Source organism: Meleagris gallopavo, chromosome 2, assembly GCF_905368555.1.
Source record: "Meleagris gallopavo chromosome 2, MGAL_WU_HG_1.1, whole genome shotgun sequence".
NCBI lineage: Eukaryota > Metazoa > Chordata > Aves > Galliformes > Phasianidae > Meleagris > Meleagris gallopavo.
Window position 1 is genome coordinate 40,940,799 of NC_139405.1, and position 18,952 is coordinate 40,959,750.

Genomic DNA, 18,952 nt, shown 5'->3' on the forward strand with positions numbered 1-18,952 from the left:
ACCTAGAAGCAATATCTAAGTGCCAAATTTGTTTCTTGAGTTTTCACTCTCTTCTTGAGTTATACTCCCTTTCGAGTGTATGTTTTTCTCACTCAGAAAAATACACAAATGAAATCAAGTAATTATATAAGCCGGCAACTATGCAAGTGCTGTTTTGATAGAAATTGTTGGAGACGAACAGAGTACATGTGAGCATAGGCCTGATCTAATTTCCACAGAAATTAGTGGCCAGCTTTCCACGGACTGTAAAATATAGCCCAAATTATCCCTGAACTACCTGCTAACTTCCTTTAAATTAAAGCAGCAGTAAATAACTTCATTAAGCAAGTACTGTCTGATGAAATGATGGATAAACATAATAAATCTGACTGTCAACAGAGCTGTATTTACCACTAAATTTTACATATATGGGGATTTATGTGACACACATGGCTCTTGTTGAACTGTGAAGATCTAAACAGCAAAACTGCAAGCCAGGCATATTCAACCCCCTTTTTTGCATAGGAAACCAAAAGAACACAACTTGCAAAGAGCAGTGAAAGCTCCAAAACTAAATTTTAGCATAAATCAGTTTTTCATCTTTTAGTATATCTGTTCAGTATCGTATGTGATAAAAGACAATGCAGTGTACCTCAATCATGCCAGCCTCTTTCCTACTATTTCTCTCATAAACTGACCATAGACTACCTGAAACCTAACCAGAGTTTCTGCCCCATTACTAGTGCTTTAGAAGGCTGCTGTCTGACTGCTCTAACAGCTGGAAAATACTTTACAGTTTCCAGGCAAAATGTCTTCAGGATAGTTTGTTTGTGTACCAAAGCTGTTCCTGAGGAAAACTATCCTGCTTCTCTTCCTTATGGTCTCAGAGGAGCATATCTCCTCAGGCTCTTATTTTGTTTGTCTAAGTGAAGCAAATACTAGTTACCTTCTCTTTTCCATAATTTATAGTGCTGTATCTAGATAGCTTATTTCTCCTGTGTGCATCTATTTTCCCTGAACATGGATGACCAGAATAACAGCAGTGGTTCTGGAAAAATTGAGAAAAAAATAGGTCCATCTCAAATTGCACGAATGTTTCCTTGTCTGTCTTGAATGTGTGTTCCTGTTTTTATGTCCCATCATACCCAGACAGGTATGTTTCGGAGTCACACTTACTTCTTCCACATCCATTGTAATTGTACAGCTTACTGTTAATGCTATGATTGACCTCTTTCTATGTGAAACACGATAAAATTACATATGGAATAATAATATATCATTCACATTTCTTACTTCTTTTTATATTATGCCTCTTAAATGCATTTGTTTCATGACAGAGCATTAATGTCTGCTTCATTCAAGACAAATTTCAACACTGATGGACATGTTTAATTCAGAATTATTGTGTAAACATTTCTCTTGGTGATAAACTAAAATATTTCTCATGACGCAGAACACCTGCTCAAATAATTTGCTTGTTTCTGATTCTTTACTACAGATGGCAGTGATTCATAATTTCCCCATTGCATGGGCATTATCACTAAAATGGGCTGTAACTTGTTATTTACATGCTTTAAAAGACCAATTCAAAAATGAAGTAAAAAATCTGACTGCTATGTAGATTGGCTACCCAGAAATATAATCTCTCAGACTCTTATAAAAAGTTGGGAGGGAAAATCAAAAATCTGGTAAGCACCAAAGTTTGTTCCAACATCCTAGAAGAATTAATATTTTTCTAAGGTAAACTGAAGTCTTGGAAAATAGTAAGTAGATACATTTTTTACACTGATCTGAAGATAGAGACCAATTTACCAAGAATTTTGATCACTTTTTGGTATGGTAAAAGTAAGAAATAATGCCAGTTTCAATAACAGCATTATAACCACTGAAAAAATGCACCTTGCTTTCTCTGACAACATCTTAAGATCCATACTTATACACACTGTTTCAAGGCCAAATGCTTCATTTAGTTGCAAATCAATGCATGAATATCTAAGAGATATACTGTTTAGATACAAGTAATGAACTGCTTTCTAAGTTATTGCAGTGACAAAACAAAGAACTGGAATGCACGATGCCATGTTTATCTGTTTCACTGACCTTGAAGCTGTCGTCCTTTGTACAAATCCTTTGTTTTGGTTTGGTGAGCTCTGGCGCTGTTATCACATTTAGGTTGTTCATACCTAAAGAACAAACATGAAGAAAATAAACCAGCCAAGCTTAACTTAATTTACAAATAATTTCCAATACTATATTCCAAATTAAACTTGTACCTTCTTTTGTTCAGGGAAAAAAGTGGTTTCTCATTCAGAAGAGGCAATGCAAATTTATCTGCTTATTTTCCACTTACTTAAGAGAATCTGAATAACTATTATCTATTTCAAACAGATCGTTCTACAGGGAGGAAAACCAAGTGGAGAACTGCTATAAAAAAAAATCCATAATAAAAAATTTAGTCTAAAAAATATTTTAAAAGAGAGGCTCTCTTCAAGGCTGTCAGATCAAAAAGCTATAAACAACATAAGAAATTCTGGCATTTGACACAGTACTCATGTTGTGAAACATCACAAAAGCAACTTCAAAAATCACAGCAAGGCAGGTACTGTATTTAGTTAATACTGCAGCACTAAATGCATTTACTACTGTATCCTCTCCAAAGCAAATGTTAGTTTACGTATGAAGAGCTAACCATGAACAGCTAAGCTAGCATTTCAAACAAGAGGGAAGAACTGTTCGGGATTCTGGAAGGACGGGAATTGGGCTGGAATAGATTGAAATGAGTTGAGGAAAAAATTTCATTTCCACTTGCTACATGAATATTCGGGTTCTTCTTTCTGATAAATTTACTTAAAGCCAGGTTGTTAGTCCAGTCTGTAACAAGAAACCCTATGCTATTTGTACCTTCAAAAAATAGTGACTAGTGCAACACCACTGCAATATCTTTCATGCAAGATTGGAAGCATGGCAATATCTGCTGAATTTATTTTTTCTTCTTATAATCCTATGATTAACTCTTGGTGGCTTTTCACTTAGTTTGGCACTATCTCCTTCTGAGAAATGTTGGTTTTTCATTCAGCTATAGTAGATTGAAGCTGCAGAATCCAGTGTTAAAGTTAAACACAGTAATGTGACTTGTGTACACGTATGTATGTGTGCTCATACATGTTAATTGAATCGAGGTTCTTTCATATTTATTTAATTGCTCATCTTTGAAATGCTCTGTTCTAGCTTCCCAAAAATCAGATTTACTGAGGGACATACTAAAATGTCTAGTCTAAATATACTGATTCAGATTTTTGGTACTAAATATTCTTTTTAAGAGCATTGAATGGTGGCTGTGTCTTGAGTTCAGGCTAGACTGCCCCAAAGAACAATGTGCAAGTGTTCAGACTTTAGTTACCAGCCAGGATAGAGAAAAATATATTCTTTTCTTCCTTTGAGCGCATAATTTATTTTCACACATCTGATGAAACTGCCCACTGGTCCATCTAATTTTGGCTACTTCAAGAATGTACAGTGTTGTTTCACAGACATGGGAGAGATACAGGAACAACAAGAATAGAAGCTGCTTTGATAGCATGACTAGGATTTAGATACCTGATGGATGTCCACTTCAATCAGCCAAAAAGAGTGAAAGGGAAATCTCTGAGCAATAAGCACTAATGTAGTGTCTGGCAACAAGCCTGGCTCCTGATTAATCTGATACCTGACTATGCATTCTCCTCATCTACTTCTGTTATTGTTACTGCCTACACTTTCTTGTTTCACCTCTTTTCTTCTACCCCTTCACCTTATATTTTTGTTAAATACAGATGTAGCTTATCGCATACAAGCTAAATCTATTAAATCCCAATAGCTGTTAAAATGTTGTAATATGAGAAGTATACTTTTAACTCTTTAAAGCAATTCAAGAAAGATAAAGTGAATCATGAGAAATTTGCCATGATGACACAGTCACACTAGGAACTGATAAGTAAAACACACCTGCCTCAGTTTTCATTGGGAAAGAGATAGCATGTCAGAATGTAGTACTGTCAGATTAAAAATAATGCAGTCAAAAGACCCCAGTTTACTTTTCAAGAACTTTTAAAGAGAGAAAAAAAACAAACAAAACACCTTACACTGAGTGTGTATCAAGAGACAGCAATGGCTTCATAAAGGTTGCTTTATATCCCTGAGCAGTCTGCGTGGAGGTTTAGAGGTGTATGTAGTACTGGAGGATAGAGAGTTTCACAGGAATTCTCCACAGTAGGCAAACTCATAAAGCACCTTATCCTAGAGAATCATATGTGAATGGATTGAAGATTATTTTGCCTATGATCTTAGCTGCTCAAAGTCACAGGTGAGAACACAAAGTCATGGCCCTGCTGAGCAAAAGGGTTGACAATCATGCTCTATGTCCAGAAAGCGCTAGAAGCAAACTGAAAGAGGTCATTCTGATAAGACTTTTAGGGAGATTGTTGTTTGTACCCTTTACAAGTATTACTTCATCTTAGTCAAATGGATATCCTCTCTAGGTTTTCATAAAAGCCAGCTTTATATTACATTTTTATCTATTTCTTGGGCATTTTACTGCTTGTTCAACACAGCACTCCTCATTATAGAGGGAAAAGACTAGCTCAGCAGATGAGGGGAGAGCAGTAGACATTGTTAATCTTAACTTTAGTGAGGTTTTTGACACTATGTCTGTAACACTGTCATAAACAAACTGATGTGGACTAGATTAATGAACAGTGGGGTGGACTGAAACCTGGATCAACTGCCAGGCTCTAAGTATTATGGCCAGAGAGAGAAATTCCAGCTGGGATCCAGTCACCAGTGATGTGCCCTAGGGTTCAATAACAGAGTAACTTTTGTTTATCTCTTCAGTAATGATTAGAGTAGACCTTTAGCAAGTTTTCAGATTATACAAAACTGGGAAAGTGGCTGGTACACCAAGTGCGTTCTGTCATTCAGGGAAACCTCAACAAACTAAAGAAACTGGCTAACAGGAGTATCATGAAGTTAAACAAAAGGAAATGTAAAATTCCATTACCTGAGAAGGAAACACCCCATGACACAACAAAGCCTAGGGGCAAACCACTTGAATTAAAGCTTTGCAGAAAGGACCTGGTATTTCTGTTCAATGTTAAATTAAGTATAAGGCAGCAATGTGCCCTTGCATCAAAAAAGCCCATCAGCCTTCTGGACTACATTAGAAAAAGTATTACCAGCAAGCCAAGGGAGTTACCTTTCCCTCTGTTAACCAATGGATCCAGCCCTGGGTCCCAGAACACATATTGGTTCAGGTCAAGAAAAGGGTAATGAAAATGGTAGAGGAATGGAGCATTTGACATAATAAGGAGAGACTGAGTAAGCCTGTTCAGGGACTGTACTGTCAGGAGAAGAGAAGGCCCAGAGATGTTATCAATGTGTATAAATATCTGATCATGAGAAAATAGACTCTTATCAATGATGTCCAGTGAATAGGCAATGGACACAAACTGGAAATTCCATTTAAATGTAAGGGAGTTAATTTTTTTGTTTTTTTGGTTTTTTCCTTTTAAACATGTGAGGCTGATGAAACACTGGTACAGTTGCCCAGACAAGCTATGGAGTCTATTGGAAATATTAAAAGCCCAAGTGGATATATGGGTCTTAGCAACCTGCTGTAGCTGACCCCTGCTTTGAGCAGTGAGCTGGGACAAGACAATTTCCAGATGACCCTTCCAATCCAAGCTATTTATTCTGTAATAAAATGACAGTCATAAAGAGAACTATAAGAGTGGAAACCCTATTGCTTCACCAGAACAAGATGATTTGGACTTAATTTAGAGAATGAGAACTAAGGCTCCACAAAATGATTTAAATTATCATTCAATGAAGGATTATCACTAAATACAAGAAAGAAAAAACAAACATAGGGGTGGAGAACAAAGGAAGAGAAGAAAAAGAACATTTCAAGTCTCGGTACTGATCTGTATTTCAGGACCAAATTTGTAATACTTTGTTTTGACAACCTATGGACCTCAGCTTGCCAGAAACAGATCACTGATAAAGTCATGTTCATTCCATCTATTACTTTAATTGGTATAGACTATGGTATAAACAGGTATCACTCAATTAGCACTTGAAGACTACATGAAAGCTGCATCACAAGAATAAACATCATAGCAAGAGGTTTAGAATATCTTTCATAAATGCTAGGCGAATGATCAAAAATGGTTTCCACTTAAGTTTTAGATGGTTTATGATTGCATCAAGATACCCATACTTCCTGCCAGCTTCATATGGGCTTTTATAGCATTCCTGTAAGGGCCAAACCTCAATAACCAGCCTAAATAACATCCTTTGGAATCTGATATTTGCCTTGCCTACATCTGTTCAATGTGGCTTACAACACTACCATGCATCCGGCTCAGCTGAGATGACTGAACTCCTAAAGCTTCTATTAGTAACACTAAAATGATATTTCCGTTCTATGGGTTTCCAGTCAATTGTTCCACCAAAGCAAGTCATATGAAATAGCTGAGGAAGTTGCTGGAAAAATAACTGAGCATTTCTGAGGTTGGACATGGTTTCTGTCATAGACCATCTTTCTTGGTTCTTTTATGTTGAGGCTATGAAGTCTGAGGTTTTCTCTGGACTGCTTCAAGCATTGGTTTAATCACCATAGAATAGATGGAAATTAAAAAAAAAAAAAAATAGGACTAGGGGACCATACTGTCTGTAGCATTGTAGTGTATTGGTCTTTGGCCATCTGGCCTTACTTTTGATGGATCTTAGAATTATTTCACTTCATTTTCCTAAAGGAATATATCTACATGATATAATTCCACTAGTAATGGAAATCTACATGCTAGGCCATGCACATTAAGGTATCTTCTCCATCTTCTCATTAAAGGTTTAAGCACTGAACATTCCCTTACCTTGTTGATGTACCCGGAATAGGACGCCCTGTGTCAACGAGAACACACCAGCAGTAGCCCGTGGAAGGATGGCACTGCACTGGTTTGTAAAGACCACCCTGAGCACATTCTGGAATGAACACATTATCTTTCTGGGGTTGTTTAGCTTCCTCGAGGGCTGACTGCAGTTCTTGATCACACGATGATGCTTTTGGAAGGAAAAGAAAAGATACTGAAGAAGCTTTATAGTAAGGGCCTACCAGATTTCTTGAACAGCTTTTATAACTTTATTTGATCATATATAAGGATTGAAGAGGTTTTCTACAGCGTAAATACCAAGTACACTTGTTTATGCTGTACACTGTTAAGATTTTAGTTTCATTTTATGCAGGTGCTTCATGATAATCCTATCTCCACCTCAATTCCTACACTAGTAGGATAATTTGCAAATAACCAAATGCTTTCTCTGCCATCTTAAAAATTCTCTCACATCCCACAGTCCCTGAACTACTGATCCTTTTCAGAGGGAAATATTCATCTAAATGTTTATTTTTTGCTTTTTCTTTCCAGTTTCGGAACATTGAAACAGTGAAAATTGTTTCACCTCCTTTTCTGGTGATGCTATTATTGGTGATGAATAATTTGCTCTGGAGACCAAACACCCCCCCCAAAAAGTACTACATTTTTATCTCTGTCCTAACAGTATATTTCAGATCCTTCTGAAAGTGGGAATATCTCACATGTCTATATATTACTGGCCTTTACATGAAACCGAACCAGGGGACAAAGAGCAGAAACTCCTCAAGCGAAGAGTGCCAGTCATTTCACACTAATCTGTAAAACACTTGTTTTGATAAATTTTGATCACTGCTAAGCTGGTGTATGTGGCTCTTTAGGAGGTAATAAATGAGATGATAGACTATTTACTCACACAGTTTCTTTTTCCAGGATTTTTAAAAGCGGTCCCCTATCGTGTGAAATTTAGTTGGCTAACAAAACAGCTTTGGTTTAATACCCAAATTACTCCAGTGAACAAGAATCAATTATTTGAAAAATCAGAATGTTGGTAACAACAGCAAGTCTGCAAACACACACATTAATAATAGGAAAATCTCAAGTTGCTGGAATTTCAATCAATAAGAGAATCCCTTCCGTTAAAGAGAAGTTTTTTTAATGTTGCCAGAAAACATATCTGTGGATAATTTTTGCTCTTCTCTGCAGTCATTCAAAGACTAGCAACAAATGATTCTTTGAATCTCCATCAGGTTCTGCTTCTTGATTTTTTCACTGTTCAATCCATAGAAGAACAAGCTGAACGTTGACTCATTTTCTGGTGTATTTGTACTGAGTTTCAGCTGCAGTCTAATATCATTTACTCTTATCCATATGGTTCAAAAAAGTCTGTAAATTGTAAGAAAAACTGCATAAATTTACTATGTCCAGCATCTTGTACATGAACAAAGTCAGTAAGATTTCTGGTGCAGCAGAAAAGAAGGCAGGAAGCCAATCATTCAGCATCTACACAATAGTGTGATTTCTACATCATTGTATTTTATTTCAGTATATGTGAAAAGTTTAAAAATCAAGCATGCCACTTGCTAATTTCATTTTAAGGCACTGATTTATTTATTTGTTAGTTGATTTTTTAATAATTCACTTGTTTCATATAGTAGGGCAGCTGGACAAATTGATGACATTTGCACGGTTTTCTCTTGGTCTACTCACAAACATAATCAGAGATTCAACAATTCTCAAAACACTAGTGTTTACATAATAAACTAATTAAGGAAGCAGTATAGAGAAGAGAGAATAGCTCCTTTAAAAAAGGCAAACAGTTAATTATTTACATGTTAAAGCATTCACAGAAATAACTATGGTTTTTCAAAGTAGAAAACCATCACCAACATTCTCTCACAGCAGCCAAAATAAATCTTTTAAAATAAATCTTTTCCTCAGTAAATCTGAGGATTATAATAACTTAAATCTGGATTATATATCTTAAAAACATGACAACCCCGGAAAGAACATCACTTTTAGCTTGGTACTTCAATTTGTATACAGTCAAGCAAAATGGAGCAAACAGGGTGAAACAGCTGCAGTGAGAGGGAGGAAATCATTCGTCCTCTGTGAGCTCCACTAAATTCTTTTCTCATTCCTACTGATAAACCTTGGAATCATCCCATTGTCTACTGTGACCTCTTATTTTCTGTCCTTGTAACTAGCAACAGAATCTGGCAGATGTGCAGGTATTATAATTTCTTGCTAGCCCAGAGGAGCAATACATTTTCATGATTTCAGATTTGTTTAGAAAATTTAGAGACTACACAGGCAGGTCATCCAGATAGGCAAAATGCAATAGAAATCAGAGAGAAGCCTGATGGAAAATTCCCAGTGTAGACGCAGATACAGACTGTGAGCCTACCCTGTATCACCATTTATGAGCAGCTCTGGTTTCTACTGACTGAAACAACCAGCAAAGAACTGCACTGATGATTCAAAACCACTGGAATCATGAGCCACATTGTGGGACAAACATTTATTGTGTTGACATAGTAGTAAGTGTTACAGTCCTGAATGAGTTCCCAAAGCAAAGTTTTCAACAAGGTACTGCCCAAGCTAGAACTTCTGTTTGTATTTTTTTTCCTCAGTTATGTCCGGCTTTAAGTCACAAAGATAGAGACACAGTAACAGCGGAGAGGTTTCAAAGGAGGGTTGTGAAAGTGGTTTATAGCTTTAGGAGAGACAGTCAGAGGACTGGTGGAAAGGAAGTGGGAAACAGGACAGCCAGTGACAGTAACCAAAAGGAAAGTTTTGAGATTTAAAAAGGAAATGTCCTTAATGGCAGGAGCCTCTGAAAAATAGATAAAGTCAGGATTCATACCAAATGCTAAGGGAAAAGTCCTGTAACTAGGAGAACTTTAGTGATGAACTGCAGCACCAGCACAGGCATTCAAGACCATAAAAAACATAAAGAAAAGAAGTTACGGTATTTCCAGGAAACACTCCCCCATAGAACCTTTAATTCCATATCCTTACGCTGCAGATGGGAAATGATACAAAGAAGAGGAACTTATCATTAATCCTAAATTATTTGTCAGGTAAAATGAATCAAATAAAACATGGATTATTTTAAGCAAACTGGAAATATAAATAAGTGTGATGGAAATCCTACCTGTCAGTTTTGTATGTGTCAAATGGCAAATTTGCTGAATATAGTTTTGTTGGTTTTTTTTTTTTTTTCATTTCATTCACCAAAAGTGCATAATAGTTTGTTTTTTCTCTGCCTTATACAAAGGCAGAGAAAATGATCTTCAGGTCACTATCCGGCAATGTTTTTACTGCTCAAGAGAGTAATTTCCTCAGATTCATTACTTCTGTACATACTTTACATGACCATATGTGCCATCATTACTATTTCCCCATTTGTTTTCACTATCAGAGCAATATTTTTACATAAAGATGTGTAAAACTGTATTTACATATAACCCTACTTACTTTTTCCAGAACAGAACCTTAGTCCTCCATGTAATTTCCTCTCTAAGGAACCATTCATTTCCTTTCAAACTTTTCTTTAAATTATTTACAACAGGAGCACTGGAAAGCCTTGTGATATCTAAGAGCTCTTATCACAGAGCTACTATACTGTCACAAATAATTGTCTCAGTGATGTCAGAAGAGTCATGGCCAACAAACATTAATTTCCCAGGAGAACCAGTGATAAATGTCATTAACTTAGAAAATGCTTGACAGTTTGTCCAAACAATCTGACAACAACTGTGATCTGGAACTGTAACAGATGGATGCCAGAAGTTCATAAAACGGTATGGAAAAAAAAAAAAGATACATGCTTCAGTACAAAATAAATAATTAAATAAATACTGAAGTCCTTAAAACATCAACTTACTGTGCAGTATGTTACTGCAAAAACCTTCCTCCCAGAAGCAGGAAAGCACTGATATTCTTTGTTGCAGGTTGATAAACCTTTCTACAGTTTCTACCTAAATCTATATTTTATTGCAGACTCATAAGTATCATTCATTTAACACACAACTTTCAGTGATGTAAGAAAATGGGAATATTTTACATAGTTTTAAAAAAAGAGCCCTGTAAAAGTTTGTTTTTTGTTTTTTGTTTTTGTTTTTGTTTTTTTTTGAAGACGTGGTTAAACTATTGTTGACCACAAAGAATGAGTTTTAAAATGTGCTTTAAATAGAATATATGTCATGCTGATATTTAACTTCTTCCCTTTTTCCCTTGAAATGTTTGTTACTAAATATACTTTTCCTGTTCTGGTTCAAGATGCCATCATAGTCCACTACAAATATGAAATGCTTCATCTTCTGTCAATTGGAAAAATACTCCAGCTAATGACAAAGAATATAGAGAAGTTTAATGTTTTGTATAAAATCTTGAGCCATTTCTTGCTGCTAGTGACCAATCCTTCCTCAAAATAAACATCTGTGTTTTAAAGAATCTTGTTAATTTCATGAACAGAAAATTCCTCAACTGACATGGGATATGATGCTGTGAATTGTTATTTATGATAGAATACACTTGTTAATCTCTAATGGGTTATTTAAAGTTTACTGTTGTTTACTAAGTGATATCCTAGAGTGGAGAAAAAGGAACTTTTCTGGGAAAGTAATCATCAAGCATACCTGTGCTTTTGTCTGTAGCATATGTAAAGCGCCAAGCACCATATTTTGTAAGATATAATAATCACGTTAGTCTGGTAACAGGAGATGTTTTAGCCCCTTTTTCAGAAATTCTGGCAGTTATTGTGCTGTGTCATACCACAGCTTCTCGCAGGATGTGGAATTTTCATGATTATAAATAATATATATATATATATATATATATATTTTTTTTTTTTTCCTTAGCTGTGTTTCTACAGTGCATTCTGAGGAAACAAGCTGCCCATTCTGCAAAAAATTACAAAGGCGCTTGCTTGCTACTTTAACATTTCCGGCCACTACACAAACATTTAATTTAAATTTCTTTAACCCCACAATGTGTATATGACAAACAGATTCATTCTAAAAAGTTCTATTTTCAGTTGATTATTTCTCCCTCCTTTTCTCATTAATGTAATGGGCCATGAAAGGACAATTTAGACAGCCTGGATTCCAGGCTTAAGGGGTCTTTTATTAGACCTCAAAGCTCAATATCTTCTACAGAAAGGGAGTAACAAGAAACCTGTGAACTAAAATACTCTGAAAAGTGATACACATTCTCTAGAGGAGCACAGCGTAATATTAGAGGCAGTTACTATGGCAGTTCTTCCATGACTATGAGAGGATGTTCATACAAAACACATTCGTGTTCAAATTCCAGCATACAGAGATTTACATTCTATAACAATTTTTACTAATCAAAATGTTATCAAAATAATTAGGCCATCCTACTTAATTTAGCATAATTTAGGTACATTTTTTGAACACTTCAAATATTGATTTTTACAACTCCTGTACAAGTTTATTTCAAAATCATAATAATTAGTATGTCTGAATAATCCTCCAATTGACACCATGCACCCCCTCAAACCAATTCACACCCCTTGGGAATAAGAATTTGATTCTTTTGCTTAGGATGAACCCTTCCTGAACTAGTGAAGTTAACAGGCACAGAGGAAACTGATTACAATGTGTTTTTATATTTTCAAATTGTTTTTATGGTCTTCGAGTTTCACTGAATGGATTTCCACTTACACTACATCAAATTATACTTCCACATCTGAATAAAACATTCACTTTAGAAAAGCAGTAGGAAGTGGGATAATTTCTATTCAAGCTTCTTTCTCCCTGAAGAAGAATTTACATTGACTGGATGCAGATCTGAAAAACAAAACAGTCCATAACAGCAGTGGCTTTGTTATTCCTACCTCCAGCAAATATTCACCCGCAAGACAAACTAACAGGTTCTTTACCTGTAGCCAGCCAATTTAGTCACTCATAATCCCTGACATCTGCTTCAACTATGAACACAGCATCCAAGGAAGTTAACCTACTATCGATGAAGTGTTATAAACAGGTTTAAGATGCCAGCTTCATACCCTTTACGTATATATTATTTTCTCATCCTTTATGGGCATATTGTTAACATCTCACAGTAATCATTCTTCAAAAGCACTGCTGCAATGAGAATTTGTCTGCTTATCCTCTCCTAATTTTCAAATAAACTCATATCTAACAGAAATTAAGTGTAATTCAGTGATGGAAATGAAAGCAGGAACATGCTTATGCTTCTAGCTTCTTATAGAGATTACTCATAAACCTATCAAATGGGAAACATTTCTGTGACCTGGTAAATTCAGTGGACAATACATCAGGTCTCAGCTGAATGTGTTTCCATGTATGTATGTTTCCAGGTAAGCCCAATATTTGTTCATAGATCAAGGACTGATTGGAAGTAACAGGTAACATAACATACACTCAGATTTAGTCCCAACACCAAATGGCAACCAAATCGTAAAACTAAATTATCTGATGGAACATGTTTTGATTTAAATTAGGTTCAGATACTCATCAGCATGAGGGTTCCCAAGGCCTGATAAAAGCTGGCAACATTCCTACTCATGCTTATTCTTGTTTGCAAAAACTTGTGGGAACCAAATATTTCAGGCCCCTTGTGTGTATTTGAAGACTACTCTCAATTTACAGCTGATCACTATTTTGCACTTTTGGAGTTTGAGTCTATTATTGTAGCCAAACAAAAAGCTGATGGTTTCAACAAAGCCCTGTATATTAATTTATGTACTTCACTCCACTGAACAAAGCAAGATAAATCACCAACAGCTGCTCTCATTTATTTATGTGGCTTCATACACAAAGACACTGCAATACATAAGGAGGATCATCTGGAAGTTCACTGAGCTCATAGAAACAAAAAGCCAGAACACAGCTTCCACTTAACTTTACCTAGAAAGAATAAAGTCACAGTGACTCCAATCTACTTGAAAGCACCAGGATTATCTCCCCTTTTACCCTAGGTTTGAGTAGTCAGATGACACTATGTCAACTCCAGATTTCACAAATTCTGCCTCTAGCAATACACAAAAGTTGGGTGCCCATAAAACAAAGCTCTCAGATTAAAAGTATGATGACTTGCACTTTAATCATAGTTCTAAACATGTAGGCCCTCTGGAATTTTTAACATACACCCCCATTTTATACACACCCCTATCATTCTTTGTTTTTCTTAAAACTTGAAATGCTGGGAGCACTGTGAGAAAGGCCATAACTACAATACTGTAAGAGAAAAAGAACTGTTTTGTCACACTGCTGGTTTTGTGTTTGGTTTGCCTGTAATATTTGTTTTAAATTTTAGTACAACTTCTTGGTTAAAGAGATGAAAAGTATTTTGTAAGTATGCAATTTTTTTTTCCTTTAAAAGAATTATAGCTCATTGAAATTGCTTATTTTAGTTATTCATTTATACTGCTTTATTTCCTTCACTGTGTTTTCCTGCTGCACTGTATAAATTATAAGGGAACAAACTAGCTATCTGTTTTCAAACAATATTTAAATTTTAGCATTCTTATTTACTTTAAATAAATTAGTGGTGTGAGATCTATTCAGTGACTAGGTGAAAACTTACAGAGAAGTTAGTCTTCATCTACAAGTACAACAAAATCTGGCTCTAAATTTTTAAGTGATAGCATTTAATCCTCCTGTAGATAAATGATAAAGAAACATGAAGTCAATATATACTAGATTATAAATCTTTCAGAGATGCATTTTGCATTAGAGCCAAAATGCATACCCTAAGTGTCAAGTGTCCTTAGTCAAACACCTATGAAATGTGAGAGCAGGGAACAGAGTCGAACATTTTGGTTGAATCTTTAACAGCAGAGTGTGAGAATGATAGCATACGTGTGTAAAGTGAATCTCTTTAGACAGATTTGAACAAAGAATTTTTACAACCTACACTCCACACTGGATTCTAGAGAGCAATTTTAATACAAATCAAAGAAACCTCTTAAGCCAGTGATCAATCATGCAACACCAGGTTTCACAAGAAGAGTGAAAAATCCTTGGGCTTTCTAACGAGGTAAGTTCCCTCAGTTCCTTTTGCTCGGTGAACTGAGGATATTCACTGAAATACAAAGCTGTACAGAAGGTGGATTACTATCTCCGTGTGCTCGTGCTTGACTCTGATGATTTGGAGAAGACATAAGAGAAGACACAGTGCAAAAAAGTGCACCACCCTGCAAGAATATAACTGAATGCAGCATTTGCTAATTGGAGTGAAACCTGGTTTTCCTCTAAGCTCAGACATAGAAAAGAAACATCACTTCCTAATATTGCTCAGTATGACTGCATCACACTTCCAAAGCAGAGCAGCACCAAAGCTTTCAAACTGCAAAATCAAACAAAAAATCCACCACCCAAAATTACAGCAAATGAAAATTGCTGATGTTTCCCAAACACAGCGGCTAGCTGGCCAGTTTGCTATAGCAATCTGAAAGCTCATTCATTAAACAAAGTTGCGTAAAACTACCATTCTTGCTTTATGAGTATATTGACCAGTAAGTGTTAGTCATCTGCCAGTGGAAAAATCTCTCAATTTTTAAGAAATACTTGAAGTGAAAACAAAGCTGGTTCACTTTTTCCATAGAGCTGTGAAAACAAACGTCTTTGCCAGGTGAGTTGAGGGTAAGCACTTGTTTGAATAGCTCTATTAAAAATTACAACACAAAATGTACAAAGGGGTGCTTAAATTCAGTTTACAGGAATGTTTATCAGCCAACCACTTCCACTCAGTGAAACAGGTTCTGTTCATCATTTGGGAAATTGAGACACTTATATTAGTGCTTGGATTTGTCTTTGATTACTAGACCTTAGGCACCCAAGCAATTTTAATTTCAGAGGTTTTCAGTGGCATAGTTGGCTGCAGTTTGTGTCACTTTCCTGCCATTTGTCTATACTGCTAATTCTGTTGGCACTGAGTAGTGTTTTCCAGCCTTATTGCCTAACTCCAGCCTGAGATGGCCGCATTCCATCTATGCTCTATTTTCTAAGTATCAGCTCATTTCCAACCCCATCACAGAGGCTTAGCGTGGACATAGACTTACTCAATGTTACAATGTAAACAGGATTAACATAAGCAACAAGCAATCTTTCTAATACTTTTGTTTGTTTGTTTGTTTTTTAATCATATAGCTGTTCCGTAATTCATGAATATGTTCCATTGCACCGTTTCCTGTGGATATGGTGTTTGTGAAGTGGGATGCACCATCAGTCCGCAGAACAGTCTGCACTCCCTGTGTTCCATGCGGTACAGAAGTCACCTCCTTCTGCACCTGATTGCTTAGGTGACCCTGAGAAGGCATGAGCAAGCCAGTAATGCTATGCTCTTCCAAAGTTTCTCCACAGAAGAAGGACCACAACCCTAGCTATGCAAAACCTTCCTAGAGCCCCACTCATGGGACTTGCCTTGTGTGTGCACCCTCTGTAATCTGCTCATGTACTCTGCAGCCTGTCCATGTGTCTCCCTCTGTAACTGTCTCACTTCAGCACCAGTGGTGGGCTGTTCAGTGCCAAAATGTAGTGGGATTATTGACCATTATATTGTCTCAGATTTCACTGTAAGGACAACAGACCTCAGGGACATGAACTCTGGCTACTGCCACTGTAGCCAGTAGAATCTGGGATGACTTGTGGATGTTTTATGGCTATGTGATCCAAGGTGCTCAATTAGGAAGTATGCAGTTTTATTAAAAAATAAGAGAATATTATTTTGCGTTTTGTAAACATTCTCTGCATATCTCAGCGTAGCTTACAAAGTCATAAATATAAAATGCACCTCTGCCTAGCTTATAGTAGACTAGATGAGCAATACAAATGGTAATGCTTTGGCTCTCTGAAACTAAACAGAGATTAAACAGGATGTTGAAATGGAAATTCTCATTTCTTCCTCAATGTTTCAGAGTGTAACTTTGACAGCCATAAAGCAAACGTTTATGCTATTATCACTCCCACTGCCTCTTCTGTGGTTAAGCAGAATTATTTCACCCCTGGGGCCCTCAGGTACATACCTTTCAAATCTGTCTGATAAAAAAACAAAAGCATTTTAAAATTGTACTAATGTTACAAATATATTTGCACCTTTAAAAGCTAGTCAATGACAGATGAATCAAAAACAGACCACTTTTATTCTGACTTGCTCTTTTTCACTTTGTCAAAGAGATGCCAGGAAGCAGGTGGAAAATAAGAATACTCATGCCTCTAATTAAAGGAATTGTGTTGCAGAATGAATAGTCATTGAAGAAATCAGAAGCAAGTGTTATCATCCACTGAATCGCACTTCTCCCAGAATGCATTATCTCATCCTCAGTTTGAGACCTAACAAATAAAGTGAACACCTATACCCTATACAAAAGGTAACTGCATTGCTTCAACCCTACACAAATCCAAAGGCTCGTGTTAGATTAACTGCTGTACAAGTCTTGCTTCGACTCTCAGCAAGTTATATCCAAAACACATTATCTGTATAGCACAATGGAACTTAGCAGCAGCAGAAGTACAAGATTCTGATAGAAGAGAATGTTTACTGCTTTTGGCCAAGTTTTGTGTGCAATAAAGAGGATGTGCCAAAGAAGAATAAAAGCCAATAAGAATAATCTAATACTATTTCTTCCACCTTCAGAAACTTTTTAATACAGTTTTAGGAAGCTTTATTCTTTTTTTTTTCCTTTCTTTTTTTTCTCATATGGCCATGGTTATATGGCTCAGCTTGTGCTCTGGTTTCAAGAGCAAAGCCAAATCTTTGGCTTGGCTTTCCTTTCAAACTTTGGAGAAAAACATTCATATTGGGCAATGTGAATTAAAAATAAAAATCCTAATTCCACCCCACTTTCATCTCTGTCTTCAAAAAGAAATATCCATCTGAAGTCTATATAATGCTAAATATAGTGTGATTTTGAAACACCCCTATGCTTTTGAAGGATAGAAAACTCTTTACCATATTGAAAACCCCACATGACAATTTCTGCTCCTGTCAAACTGGAGTTATTCCACTGTACACAGATGGGATCAGCAAGAGAAAGCAAGTCCCTACCATACTCAGAACAATTTTAAAGACATGTAGTGGCAAAGTCTAAGGTTTTTTGAACTACTAAAATGAGAATTTTCAAAGTGTGACTAATGATCCTTAATCCTTTACAACACAGTGTCTCAGTTACTTTAAAAGCTAAGAAAATTAGTTTTAAATGCTCAACCTACTGCAAAAGTGACCTGTACAATGAAAAAAGCCTTGCACAAGTACTTCTCAACAATTCACTGTGCGAGAGAATAAAAAAAGATTTCAGAAAGAGTTATTTTTTGAAATGTTTTCTTAGCGTATTTCCCACAAATATTGCCATTCCTCTCAGAGCTATTCACCCCATATACACATGCACATCTACCTCATGCTTTGTTTATTTTGGAGCTCTCTATGACAAACAGAGAAAATCCAAAGGACTGTTTTTGGCAGAACTGTTCAAATAAAACAGATTCTAAATATTTAACTTTTCCAGATAACCAGCATCACAGGAAATGGCAATGTTGGCATTCAGTCACCTAATAAGGAAACATTTTTATTATAGCCTATGGGATGATAGTTCTGTCATTCTTTCTACATATTATGTATTGTATGCTTTGTATTTTTTTTTAATTTGGGAAGCTTAAAGGTTACTTGATGATTTGAAAATAATGCTAAATGAAGCACTGTGCATGACTCTCACAAGAGGCTGTGAAGCTGCTGCAGCTGGAGCTGTTGCTAATTAAATCTGTCCTTTGTTATAAAGCACTCTGGGACAAACCAATCAACCGCTGACATAATTAATGGAGTCAAAACTGCCATTAGTAGTACTATTTTCTTCAATCAGTGGAGATAAAGCATAGACAAATGTAGAGTGGACAAGCCTGTGTATTTACAAACCTGTTTTCCTCGAATCACTGTTGAGAATAACTACAGTAAAATCCCATTGTAATCAACACATACTAGAAATTTTGCTACATATATATAGGCTCTTTTATATAAGAATAATACAGGTAAGCATTTACATGGAGTCTCTTTACATCAAAGTCATGGGCATGCACTTTTTG

General features: G+C 36.1%; 1 protein-coding gene across 7 annotated transcripts in view; it reads right to left on the bottom strand.

Annotated features, from left to right (window-relative positions):
- The window catches only part of SMOC2 (SPARC related modular calcium binding 2), a 130,059-nt gene that overhangs the window by 32,941 nt on the left and 78,166 nt on the right, over positions 1-18,952 (bottom strand). For all 7 annotated transcript variants that reach the window (XM_085219818.1, XM_085219815.1, XM_085219814.1 and 4 more), the window contains exons 8-9: positions 6,888-7,074; positions 2,080-2,162 (exon numbers count right to left, since the gene is read on the bottom strand). In XM_085219818.1, coding sequence (XP_085075944.1) covers positions 2,080-2,162; positions 6,888-7,074 — 270 coding nt within the window. The remainder of the gene's footprint in view (positions 1-2,079; positions 2,163-6,887; positions 7,075-18,952) is intronic.